This window comes from Anopheles bellator, chromosome 2 (genome assembly GCF_943735745.2).
Source record: "Anopheles bellator chromosome 2, idAnoBellAS_SP24_06.2, whole genome shotgun sequence".
NCBI lineage: Eukaryota > Metazoa > Arthropoda > Insecta > Diptera > Culicidae > Anopheles > Anopheles bellator.
The window spans coordinates 29,780,309-29,793,401 of record NC_071286.1 but is presented as its reverse complement, the minus strand read 5'-3'; the positions used below and the strand labels follow the sequence as shown (position 1 = coordinate 29,793,401).

Sequence of the window (13,093 nt, the reverse complement as noted above, 5' to 3'; positions counted from 1 at the left end):
ATGATGGTCACACATGGTCTGGGGAATCTGCTCACAGCGTCTAGGCCTTGGGCCATCTCTCTAGCTAACGACAACCGGAAGCCTTCAGCCGGAAGGTTGTCCGTCCTACGGTTTCTACGATGGAGACGCTTTGCACTCACACACCAGCCACCCTCTAATTGCCTATCGATCCTCGGTTTTTTCCCCGCTCGCACCTCACCGCAGACCGCTGTCTCGCAGACGGTAAAAAGCGCCATGGAAACAAACAAACTGTAAGACTGTTAATTTTACTACTACTACTATTTACCTACTCGCGGCGTGACGGATCCTAGCAACCGTTGCAGTCTTCAGGCTTTCTCAGCATCAGCGTCGTCGTTGTTGTTGAGTTCTTCCTTACGCTGGACGATCACAGCCGATTAGAAGTGCGGGTCGGGCCACGTCAGCTTGTCAATTTCAAAAGTATCCCCACAAACAAATACACACATCTTTGCCTGGTGTTTAACACTGCCGCTCACACCCAAGCTAGTGGCGCTCTGCTTCTCTTCTCGGCCTGTTAGGTTAGTAAAATTTTTAGGACACCGTAGACACTGTAGACTTTTCATAATTTAGGAAATTCGGAATGGTGTAGCTGATAGGGCCCGCCGAAGGAAACTAGTTTACGGTGGAGTCAAGTTTTCCCCTTGCCAGCTTCTGTTCGTAGCCGACAAAAGGATGGTCAAACGGGTTGCTTAGCAAAATTGAGACTCACCGTGTGGAACCGGTTTGGAACAGCTTTAATGCGAGGTAGCACGAAATTGAAGGTTGAACGCGAAGGCCGGTCAAATGTATATCCTTTTCGAATTGCAACACAGTTACAACACACAGTTAGACAGCTAGATTTGTATCAACTTTTCCGGCACGGCGTATTAGGTTTTTCGAAGCGCGCGAATGGAGCGCACTTTGGCTACTTCGATTAGCTTTGTTTCGCCTCGATAAATACTCATAACAGAAAAGGTTGCATCCAAAACGCATTCCGGGATAAAACGGGTGACACCTAGCGAGTAGTAGTGGGCAGAGTAGAGTGCTGTACATTGCCGACCGTAGCACGCTGATTGGCTCGTGACTAGATTGTGATGCTGTTGCTAGTTTAAAACACATGTAGGCTTTCGGTTTTCGACTTAATTCTTTCCGAGCAGGAAGCGTCTCATATCGCCAGCCAGGGAGTTGTGTGGGGGAGGCGCACATTTAGTAGGACACCATTCAGTACAGTTAGTGTACATACCTTGTTCGGCGTAGAAGAGGCGTGCGTGCTGACAACCCGTTGTTTAATGCACTGCGAATGTCCAAAATATTCATCAATGGTAGTTAATGCAAGCAAATTAGTATTACAAACGCATTAGCAGACAGTAGCAGAAGGTGATAGCAGAAGGAACACGCATTAGGCAAGGTACGTGGTTTGTGCAACAAAAAAAGCTCACGAGTCACGGAGGACGTGGATCAACCTTTCACGCTAGTGAACAATTATTATAACTAAAGATGGTGGAGAGGAGTCAAAAAAATCTTTAAATAATGAGCACATTATAAACATAAACTGCATAATAAACGAGGGGAGATAATGTGACCGAAGAGTGTAAAAGAAAACCCAAACTGACAAACGATTTGAAACGAGCCGGATGCTACTAAAGCTAGAACAGAGACAGAAAGTCACAAACTATTCGCCTTACATTACGAAACTGAACAAAAACGAAGGAGGAGGGGAAAATCGAACGGCGTAGAGCGTAGGACAGATTTTCGCGGCATTGCAGTTCTTCATTACGGTAAGAGGTAAACGGAGGTGCAAACGAAACACTAGACCAACTTTTATAAAGCGATGTTGGGTGTAGGGTAAAAACGAAGCAACATAAAGCAACAGCATAAACACGGGGAGTCGTAAGGATCGAGAGAGAGAGAGAGAGAGAGAGAGAGAGTGACGAGAAACAAACCATTAATGAATGTAGCAATCTAACATACGCCTTCGTACTGTACGCATTAAAATACATTAATAGAATCCCCCTTACAAACAGCTCACGGGGCCGGATTTGGCGGCACCAGCTGCGGCACGAATCTGGCTCCGATAGAAGTAATATACACAAACCTATTTACATACCCACTCGCCCCCACTCATTAAACACTATCGCAATCGCCAGTAAATAAGGTGTAATGAGCGCAGGGTGTAGTGCAGCAAAATAATGTTCGCTCAACTTAAGTACCATATTCCGTCAGATAAAAAAGGAAAAACACGAGACAATGTGAGCCGGCGGGCGCAGCAGTTAGTACGTTTTAAGTGAATTATGATAATCATAACCAAAGCATAACAGAACAGCATACAGAACTCCCCTATTGCATCGGTTAGATAGAAGAGCGATCAAGTTGTTACTTATGGTTAACTAGTGCGGCAGCCCAGATTTGCCCAAAGTTTGTCTATAGCGACGAGGTGTCGGTAAGGGAGGAGGTTCGCGAATCATCGGTGCGACCGTCCTCATTTCTCTTCGGTTTCATTTACATGTTTCAACGTTCCACTTCGTACAATCTTTCCCACATCGCGGGGTCCGACCTTGCTTCGCGTACCTTTCGACTCGTAGATGATCGTTACCGTAGGAACCGCACCTACTTATTTCTAGATCACGCATTGTAGCGACCGCAAACGAGTGTCCCTTTTGGGACGTTAGCATAAAACACAGTAGTCGCGCATTCGCATTCCGTTGTCAGTATTGCATTGCGCTCATCGCAGCGCGACTGCGCTATCGTTCAAAGTGCAATAACAGGCCCACTAGACTGCTTACCACATTCGATCGAACCTTGGTTCGCCAAATTCCCCAAGAATGTTGAATTCAGACGGTAGACCAGAGAGACCAAGACCCAACGTACGCCGTCGGGGTCGGCTGTGTGATGTACAAAACGTAAGATGGGATGGCTCCAGACATAAAGAGGACGCGAGCATCGCAAAGCATACCACATAATGCAGCATAATACAGTACCGCACAGAAGAGGCACCTCTGGCGGGGAACACTTCAGTCACATGGAGAATAACCGCGTATCTAACCTACCAGCGCTGCTACAACTGTCTGTAAATATGTGAAGCATCGAAAAGCAAACCAAGCATACTCTAAGTGCTGTATGTGCTAAAATCAAGTTAAAATTGAGGACTTTTATTGTGAGCGCAAGTTCAGCGACAAACCACTAATAACCATACACCAAACCATACACACAAACACACCTGTACACACAAGTCGAATGAGGAAATAACAATGAGCCAAAATAACACTGGACCAAGCCGGTTTTGTTTTCGAACCACAAATGGGCGGAAGATATCACATTCGATTTTGCATTGCATTTTGCTGCGGTAGTAAAGTAAGTATAGGGATTTTCTATTTTCAAAATAGAGCGTTTTAAGTTTTTAAGGAAATATTTTATCATAAAGTTTGTAGTGTGCCATTATGCGTGAAACACAATACCGTTCAGATGGTCGCCTCGGGATCTCCATGGCAACAGTCTATTCTGATTCTAGGTGAATGTTATTTTTAAAATCCCCAAAAGTTGCAGGCTTGTCAACGTAAACACTTGTTGCAACAGCATATCTTCTAAGTCCATATCTTCAACTGCAGACAAAAAAAAATGTATCATTTGGTGGTACCGTTCGCAATTGACAGTAGTGGTGCTCCCTTCGTCGTTTTTCTAGGATATAGGATCCTAGTAAGCCACCAGCGCCCATAATGCGCTCCAAGCGCAGTCATCTTTAAATGGATACCACGGCCTCTCTTTAATCGACTGCGGGTTTTCGGAGACCCAGATGAGGCAATTTTGCTAGTTTGTGTAGCTGCTAGTCGTGAAAAATATGTAACATCGTTGAAGAAAATTCAGCTGGAAAAACAGGCGTTTTCGAATCCTTACTTTTGTAGTAAGTTTTAATAATTTTAACACGTTGTTCTGTTGTTCAACGAATCTTTTTCTAAATTGGCAGAGATTCAACTAAAAGTTTCACAGTTGGTTAACAGATACGAGTATCGTATATTCGAAAACTATTAAACTATAAAGCCCTGAATTTTGGAAACTACAAATTGGATACCGCTGTACAACACTTATTAACATATTAGTAGCTTTTATTGGATTTATTCTATCGAATTATCTCCGAATCTAACTAATGTTATTAGCAAAATTCCGTCAACAGCCTCCGATGACCGCGTGTCATCTCATCTGGCTATTGGGCTCTCGTTCTAAACTCCTTCAAGAGTATGTGATTCTGTGACAATCGCATCAATATTGACCATTATTTGTTAAAGTCGTTTGCAAAGTTCCGATAGTAGCACAAATTGAGAAGAATAGAATATTGCTGGCGAGGTTCTCTTTCTAATGCTATCTCGACCAGCGTCCTCATGTGGTAACATGAAGCCCAGTTAAAGCATCTGAAGTGAAGTCGTCGAATCGGATGCGAGATCCTACCGTACGCCGTGGCGATATCAACCGGAACAGCCTCCGGATAGCCTATACGAAGTTGTGCGGGGTTTCTTAATAAATTTACAATGATTTCTCCGTTGAGGTGTAACTGAAGCTGGTGTCGATGTCCTAATTACGGCTCTCAGGCAAGCTCAATGAACGCGACCCGGTTCGCGATTCCACAAACGTTTCGTCCGATCGCCACATTGACGTAGCCCCGGTTGCCGAACCGTGTCCCCCACGAGTTCTTCACGATGTAGTACGGCACGGTCGCGTTGAGATCGTAGCCCACGATCTCGACCGCGTGATTTAGCAGCTCTGCGCCCGACTCGCAGTGCTGCTGTATCACGCCACCGAGGTAATACTTCCAGGAGATCGCATTCACGGCCGCCACGATCGGCCCGCTGGTGGCCAGGTGATGCAGCATCCTGTGCTCTTCATTCTCGAATCTGCTCGAAGTGGTTATCCAATGAAAGTGTTGGGTAGCACCAGGGGAACTAGTACTCGACTCTTACCGTTGGCAGGAGAAGCTTCGTACGACGGTTCCCTCGTAAGCAGCATCCCATGTGCTCGCCGCCAGTCCCGGCAAGGTACAGTTCTGCTCGGAATCGGCCATGCCACGGTACGGACAGGCGTCAGCCACCCCGATGTGGAAACTCTCGTCCTGCAGCCACTGGAGCAGCCGGCAAGGATCGCCACCGGTGCATCCATTGTTGCCGTTCGCTGCACAGCGGATCACTTGCTCGTGACACAGATCGACCGCTGCTTGACGGTCGTTCCGCTTGATCGCGACCATCGCGGCAATCGTGTCGACCACACTGATGGCCCAGCTTGCCCCACAACTCCCCTGGCTCTTGACCGGTACAATCACACCCTTCTCGCGCCTAAAAAAAGATTTCAATGCTACGACATTACGATGTTTTACGACCTAACCGGCGGCCTGATACTGACCAATCCACGGCGAGTGGCAGATTGCTGGGAAGTTTCAGTTCGCGGCGCGCCCGAGAGAAGATGATGTCATTCTTCATTTCGGCGCTGCGCGACTCGATCACGTACTTCTGGTGGAGCGGCGGCAAGGACACCCCCGGCATCACCCCCGGTGGTCCTCCACCGTCCATGGTCTGCTGCTCGGCTGCCAGCAGATCGGCCAAGTGTTGGGCGATGAACTCCCGATCGGTCAGGTCGGCGTACTGCGTGACGCCGTAGATCGCACCGCCCTGGACCGGTGTGTCCGGTCCGGTTTGTCGCTCGTTCAGCTTCTGGATGCGGCTCAGCGATGAGCGGAATATTTGGAAGCGATAGTCGTACTCGCGCACGTCGTACCGATAAGGCTTGTCGTACAGCCGCACGAAGATGTCAAACTTCCGGCGCGACTCGAGCACCGCACTCGGCCGGGTGTTGAACGGGATCATGATGAAGCACAGTGCCACGATCAGGATGATCATCAGCATCTCGATCACTTCCGTCATGATGCGGCCTTTCGCGTAGGTCACCGGAGGGCACTACCGGATTTGCTGCTACCGATTGCTAGTTCTACGCGAGCCTTTGATCGTTCCGGCGTGTGTGGCGGACGGACCCACGCCAATCCGAAACCCGATAGTGACTGACTGATCGCGGATCAGTCGTCGGTGCGGGACGAACGGTTTTGTTTACACCATTGACTCGTGTGTCCTCTTATCAGCCGCACACACCAGAGCGTGGTCGACCTCGGGCGTGCGTCTGTAAGACGAGCTCCGAGAAATGAAGCGATCGATCGGTTTTGCTGAATGAATCTCGCGCGTCTTCGTTTGAGTGGCGGCAATAGACATTTGGCCCTCCAGTGTATTGGTGTCTTATTTGTGTGTGAACTGAAATTGTGTTTAAATAAAATAAAATAATAAAATATAAATAAAAAACCAAATTTTATCGGGTCGTCTGGCCGGGACCGTGAAGTTTTGACGAACTCTTGGAGCATAGTATTTTTTTTATACAATCTTTTATGTAGAGCTTGTACACGAATCATGCAACGGAATTTGCCATTGGACAAGCAATAATACTGAAATATTGCCAAAAATATTGTTTGGTCATATCATGCAATATTATTATATAATTTTTTCAATGCAAGCTTCGCAATGAACACTACATACAACATTGCGCACAACATTGCATACAAACTTTGAACACAAATCTTGCATTCGATGTTGCGTGCAATATTACATGCAAGTCTACTGGTGCTGGTGCCTACCATTCGCTACTGCTCTCCTAGTCAAATCTCGGATTTCGGATTATTTCCAAAGTTGGTCATTTTTTCGGATGTCCGCCGTCTGTTCCGCTTTTTCTCCAAAACTACTGAACCAATCCGCGTGAAATTTTGCACAGCGTAATTTTGTCAGACCGGGAAATTTCAACAAAACTCGGATAGTTTTCAAGAAATTTCAGGTAAACCTAGCTGGTGTGAGTTTTGCCATCCAACGGGAAGCCAGAAAGGAAGCCGATCGGATACGTGACGAGGAAATACGATCCTCTGAAATGCCGAGAAATGAGAATGAAATGAGGCGTGGCGATGCACACCGAAAACAGCTAGTTTGCGATAAAATAGTCTAGATCCGAAGGCTCATGTAGACAGAATATCCATCAAGATTGTGTGACAGTTTTTTAATAGTGAATGGGTAAAGCATCCCATTTTCATCTTTCAACAAGTAAGTAAGTATACTTTTATTGGGATGCCCCTTCACGGGGCTATATAATGTTCGGGTGAAGCACACATTTTACAATCTGCACCCAACAGAGCACCTTTCGTTCCGCTCCGGGCAGTGGCGTCAGTGGAACGTTCCGTTCCTGGCTGCCATGTGCGCCGGTGAACCCCAGGCCAAGTTAAGGGCCTTCTGCATCTCGCTCGTCAACGGGGGGATCGTATTGCGCGGGATCAGGAACGTGGAGAGATTGAACAAATCCAGGAACACCTTGTATCGGTCACTGTAACGGAAGTCAGTAAGAGTGATCTATCTTAATCCCTGCACAAATAAACTACTCGAACAACCAAGTGTGTTACCTAAGAGTCGAGCGCAAGTACTGATATCCGGACGAGCCACCGGTGCCGAGCTGCTGCGAGCCGATCATGCGCTGCACCATGATGACGTGATTATCTGAAAAGTGAGGAAATGATGTACCCCAACTTGCCATCTTGCTCTAGCCGAGACAGGAACAACCACCTACATCTCCACTTGGTGATGAGCGAATCGATGTCCATCAGCAGCATCAACAGCTGGTGCGGCTGACTGAAGCGTGGCTCATCACGGTAGAATGTGATCATGATGGCCCCCTGGAGGGCTTTGTGGGTGAACCGCCGCTCGCCACGTGCCACGAATGCATCGTGGACCGGCGCATCGAAGATGGACTTGTACACTTCCCGGCGCTTCCCGATATCCATCAGCCGGTACTCACGCACGTGGTCGTGTTCTTCTTCCTGTCCGCGAAACCGAGGGTTAGTCGATCAAATCACGACCACGTGACTATTGTCCCTTACCATTGCGCTAGCTTCCTGGTCGGCCAACAGCTTCTCCACGCTCTCCTGAAACTTGCCCCAGAAGTTGAACCCATCCTCCTCCAAACCGGGCGTACGCTCCAGCCACTTCTGCACCAGATCCGCCAGCGATGGTTCCGCTTCCGTGGCCGCCAGCCGCTCGATGGCACCGGGGTCACCCGCAAACACCTCCGTGTACTTCTGATTGTACTTCACCCGGTGCTCCGACTTGACGCCCAGCTTGTTCTCCAGCAGCCGAAACTGTAGGCTCTGGAAGCCCGAAGCCGGCGAAAGATAGTCGCGGAAGTCCATAAAGTCCAGCGGTGTCATCGTCTCCAGGATGGGGACTTGGTCCACCAGGAGCTGCAAATACAGCGCGAAAGCGGCACAGTTCCGTTATCTGCTTCGTTGGATTCGGAATCGTCAAGCCGATGAATGATGGGAACGTGCAGCGACATTCGCAAGGCTTCGCAGCGCGGCTGGCCGAATGTAAATTAACTCCAATCGAGGGAGTTGACCAAAAACGCCCAAACCGGACCCAGCCCCACGGCTACACGGCGAAAGGGAAAATCGTTCGCCAAAAAAACCCGAACCAAACAGGAACTGGAGTGGACCAGCAGTCCCCGTCATGCGTCTTGTTTTCGTTTTCCGGTTTGGCTGCCGTCCGCTGGGCTGGAGGTTTGGTGGCGATTACCTGGCGTCTAATGTTTCTGTCAATGCGTCAGGGGTGGCTGGTCTTGGCTGGCCTCTCGTGCGCCAGCGGTTCTCCGTAGCCCGGTGTCCCTGGGAAATCGCACAAGTGCCGAGTTCCCGGGATCGGTGTTGCGGTACTCCATCGGTGCGCCTGTGCTTGTGTGCAGTAAACGCCTCATACAACTCGATCACCGCCGTTTGTTTCTATATCGCGTTATGAACGGGTATCAGATTTTCGGCGTGTGGTGGGATATGTTTCTCGCGCACCAGATGTGTAGGTTACCAGTTCGAAACTTTGATGGAAGAGGACACTTTGATGGACGGCTCTGGTTCGGACAACGATACGATACTGCTGCCGATGCGATGCACCCCAGCAGGCTTTGCTCTGAAATCTTCTTTTTCAGGTGAGGAAGGTTCGCATGAGTCAATTTAATTTTAGCTGAAAAATCAACTTCTTCCAGTTTTAAATAAAATATGGGAAAGAAGATGGAAAAGTCCCACAGAAATTAGCTCAAGAACGATAACGCCGCAGAAAACGGATCGGATCATAGCAATCTCTGAATTATTTGTCCAAAGACTTTGGCAGGGCATTCTTGACGAACGAACATAATCTGAACGCTTCCTCGAAGGGATCCGAATAAAGTGAGGTATTCAGCACTCATCAGTTCCTTTTTGCAATCCTTAGGTGAACCCGGAACTATCGTCTACCACCATTGGATGGATGCTTACCTTCAGGATCATGACGATGCGGTTCAGGCGCTTGAGGATCTCCAGCGTGCGCGATTCCTCGATGTGCTCGTGGCTGAACAACCCGCGAATCGAGTCGAGCTCGAAAATGATTTGCTTAAACCACAGCTCGTACGCTAGTTTGGATCAAAAGGACTTTAAACGTAAGTAGGGGGCCAGTTTGACACATATCACCCTTTGCAGGCCTTACTTACCCTGATGGGTGACGATAAAAAGATGCTCATCGTGCACCGGTTTGTTGCCCTCGACCGACAGCATCCGCTGGGCGTTGAGTACCTTGTCCAGCATCAGGTACTCGCCGTACAGCATACCGGCCTCCGAGCCCAAGTGGTGGCCGCCCTGGACGGAGTCCCTGCAACAGACACGACGATCTCCATAATATTATTGTTTGGAGCGCGGTTAATTGCGGTAATCACACCACACTCCGGGGCCGCTGAGTCTCATCAAAATAAGGCGAACCCCAAGGGCCAAGGCCAAGTCGCTCCAGGCGCAGGCCCCGAGCCGAAATGGCGCCTATCGCAAAATCTATTTTTATTGCCTTTGCCTCGGAGACGACTGGTGATGGGATCTGGACGGACGAAGCATGTATGCGCCGAGAAGACACTTACACGAATCCACTACGCACGGGACAGCTCATGGTGGTGATTGGTTCCAAAACACGAGTTACACACAGGGATTGGAGCACGATACGAGAGAAAGCACGATCGAGTGTACACGGTGTAGCCACGGAGGAGAGCCGTGTCCTGTGCGAACGGCGGCCAAAAACGAACTGAACCGTCGCCGGGGCCGTGATGTTCGAGGAACTCCTGCCGGACACCGTATTGCGGACGGCGGATTATGTTACAAGCCGACGGCGATGGCCGGACGGTGATAAGACGAACTTTCGGATGGCTTTCGTGCTATGCTCGGGTGTTTGGGGTGGTCTCGGACACACCGAGCGTGACGTCATCATCCACAGCCATACGTTCCTGGTCAGCTTTTGTTATCGCAACATGATGCGATCGGATTGAAGCGTCCTAGGTCCAAGAGATTAGTAACCAAGATGGCATCATGCTCACGTAGGTCGTTCGTCCGTCTAATGAGAAATATCACCGATAAATGAGTGTAATGGCCCTTAACACATAATGTTTTGAAGAAATTAAAGGCTGCCTGTCCAACGGTCTATGGAATCTGTCGCCATTCTGTGCGAGCATCGATCAGGCGTAATAGAATTAGCAACTTTGTTATCAACGCACCCATTGTTTTGTTGTTAGTGAGTTTCTTTCCAGTTACGTAGCACTACGTCAGATTACCGTGGCTGTTTTGTTTGTTTATTTAATGTTGTTAATCATTCATCGTCAGTTAGTCAGTCAGCGATTAGCTTTTAGGACAGGTGTTAACAATGCTACAGAAAGCAACATAGACTACATTGGCTCTGGCGGATAAAAAGAAGAATTACTTATCACGGCAGAGGACAAAAAAGAAAGGAAGAAAATAAGTGAAGTTGGAAAATAGAGTTTCATTGGAGTTATCAACAAAATCCACCGTCTTTTTCCAGCTTTGTTACATTTTTCCAAAATTAATGTTTGGTACGATCTTGTACGATCAATAAAACGTTGTTATAAATGTTTAGACAACTTCCAGCAGAATACTCTATGTTATTTAATGTATATAATATGTATAATTATTATAATTATTATATAATTATAATGTTTATTAATTATTTAATGTTTATTTAATACTTGGACCATTTTTGTAGCTTTTACGTCTCTTTATCCATCAATTTTGTAATAGATGCCCACCGCAGTGGGTAAATAGAGCAGGTGGCAGCACACAGCGACAGCTGGAGGCGGTTCCGATGGTGATTAATTTTCAATTTAAAACAAACTTCATTAAATTTTCACTAACTACCCTTTCTGGTGAGGGTCGTCCTCAAAGTGGTCAAGGCACGATTCGCAAATCGTATAAAAGAAATATAATTTCGCGGTGACCGCAACAGTTTTGCAGGCGTTGGTTTTGGCATAGGACTAGATTGGCGTCCAGCTTCGGTCTCGCAATGGCCAATTTGGTGCTGTTTGAAGTGCGCTACGTTCTGGCGTCGATCTGCTACTCGTTTCGTTGCATCTCGTCACCGATTACCTTTTCCTGGTTAGAGACAGCCCTCTACTGGCTGATGTCGTTCATTCCGATAGCATTTTTGGCCATTCCTCAGGTGAGCCAAATCGGGCGATATGTCAAGTCATTTCTGGCGATTTATACGTTTTCCGACACAGTTGGTCTACATGCTACTAGACACGGAAAGTCTGCACGAATTCGTGTCGGTCCTGGTGCCGTTTACGGAGATCGGCTTGACCATCGTGAAAATGATCCTCTGCAACGTAAAACGGTCGGAGATCATAAGCCTCATCAATCAGGTGCAGGCCGAGTGGATGGAATGTAAGCCCCCAAAACTTACAAACTTGAAACACAGACATGCTTCACAGCACGGAATTCCTTTTAAGATGAGTCCTCGATGCGCTCCGAAGTCTCCGCGCTGGTGGCAGCCACCGTAAAGAAGGTTCGGTTGTTCACGATCATCTACACGCTGTTGTTCGGTGTTCTGGGCCTCGAATTTGGGCTGCTGCCGGTTACCAGGCTGATCTATTACAAAGTGTTTGGCTCGGGGACCACAAATTACACCATCACCCTGCCGTACACGCAAAGGTGTCAATACGCCTCGTTTTCAGCCACAAAGCTCGATCCCTAAGCTTTCGCCCGGTTTTATAGGTCTTTTTATAGCATCGAGGGGACTACGAGCTTCACCATCACATACTTCTGGATCGTGGTGGCTGTCTACTTGCTCGTGATGTCTCTTAGTGCCCTCGACTGCGTGTTTAACACACTAGCCATGCACATTACTGGTCTGTTTAAACTACTGAATGTTGAAGTCGACCAGATGAGTGTGGAGCTGCGGGCCGGTGTGGATGCCAACCAGATGCGACAGACCTTTAAGCGGATCGTGTTGAAGCACAAGACCTATCTAGCGTGAGTAGCGAGTTTAAATCATGTTGGCCAACGATTTGAATGAATTTCTCTCTACTAGTCTGATAGATCGTCTGGAAAATGCTTTCAGTGTGTACATGATTTTCCAATTTGTAACCAGTTCCATCGTGATCTGTGTTGTCCTCTACCAGTTCACTACGGTAAACCCGAAACGTAGCTTCTCGAACAGTGCCACGATACTCCATTCCTTTTTTTAGGTTTTCGGTTGGAACGGTGAGACCATCAAAACGGCGACCTATCTACCGGGGGCCATCATACAACTTTACGTGTTCTGCTGGTATGCGGAGGAAATCACCGAGGAAGCAGCAATGTTGGCCGATCACATCTACAACATCCCCTGGTATCTGGGTGATACGAAGCTGCAGAAAATGTTTCTCACGCTGATGGTGAAAGCCCAAAAGCCTACCGGTGTCACGGCGGGCAAGTTCTATCTGATTACGCTTCAGAGTTTTCAACAAGTAGGACCAAAATGCGGAAGGGTACAGGAGACTGCCCTGATTAACTGTGCGTCTTCTCTTATGGTTCTTTCAGATCATTAGGGCATCCTATTCCTACTTCACTTTGCTTAGCACAGTGATGCAAGAATAGGTGTTGCTGCCCGCCATGTTAGCGGTGGTATTTTGGAAGGGATCAACCATAACGTCATAGATGCTAAATGCTGAATGGAGTGTTTCTTGCGCAATTTCAAATTAAACATAA

At 47.9% G+C, this 13,093-nt stretch overlaps 3 protein-coding genes across 3 annotated transcripts; 1 reads left to right on the top strand and 2 right to left on the bottom strand.

Annotated features, from left to right (window-relative positions):
• Window positions 1–4,539: 4,539 nt before the first annotated feature.
• LOC131209253 (cathepsin O-like) lies at window positions 4,540–5,940 on the bottom strand. Its single transcript, XM_058202273.1, has 3 exons — window positions 5,383–5,940; window positions 4,947–5,315; window positions 4,540–4,880 (listed from the first exon to the last, which is right to left on the bottom strand). The coding sequence occupies exons 1-3, from the start codon at window positions 5,898–5,900 to the stop codon at window positions 4,574–4,576; spliced, it is 1,194 nt and encodes a 397-aa protein (XP_058058256.1). The 5' UTR covers window positions 5,901–5,940; the 3' UTR covers window positions 4,540–4,573.
• A 1,148-nt stretch (window positions 5,941–7,088) lies between these two features.
• LOC131208375 (tryptophan 2,3-dioxygenase) lies at window positions 7,089–10,124 on the bottom strand. Its single transcript, XM_058201109.1, has 7 exons — window positions 9,982–10,124; window positions 9,568–9,725; window positions 9,356–9,489; window positions 7,937–8,296; window positions 7,627–7,876; window positions 7,463–7,556; window positions 7,089–7,386 (listed from the first exon to the last, which is right to left on the bottom strand). Exons 1-7 carry the CDS (start codon window positions 10,008–10,010, stop codon window positions 7,230–7,232), a joined length of 1,182 nt encoding a protein of 393 aa, XP_058057092.1. The 5' UTR covers window positions 10,011–10,124; the 3' UTR covers window positions 7,089–7,229.
• Window positions 10,125–11,408: 1,284 nt separating this feature from the next.
• On the top strand, window positions 11,409–12,982 carry LOC131207342 (odorant receptor 4-like). The gene is made up of 7 exons (XM_058199953.1): window positions 11,409–11,564; window positions 11,626–11,788; window positions 11,854–12,043; window positions 12,131–12,376; window positions 12,495–12,534; window positions 12,592–12,852; window positions 12,926–12,982. Exons 1-7 carry the CDS (start codon window positions 11,409–11,411, stop codon window positions 12,980–12,982), a joined length of 1,113 nt encoding a protein of 370 aa, XP_058055936.1.
• Window positions 12,983–13,093: the final 111 nt, after the last annotated feature.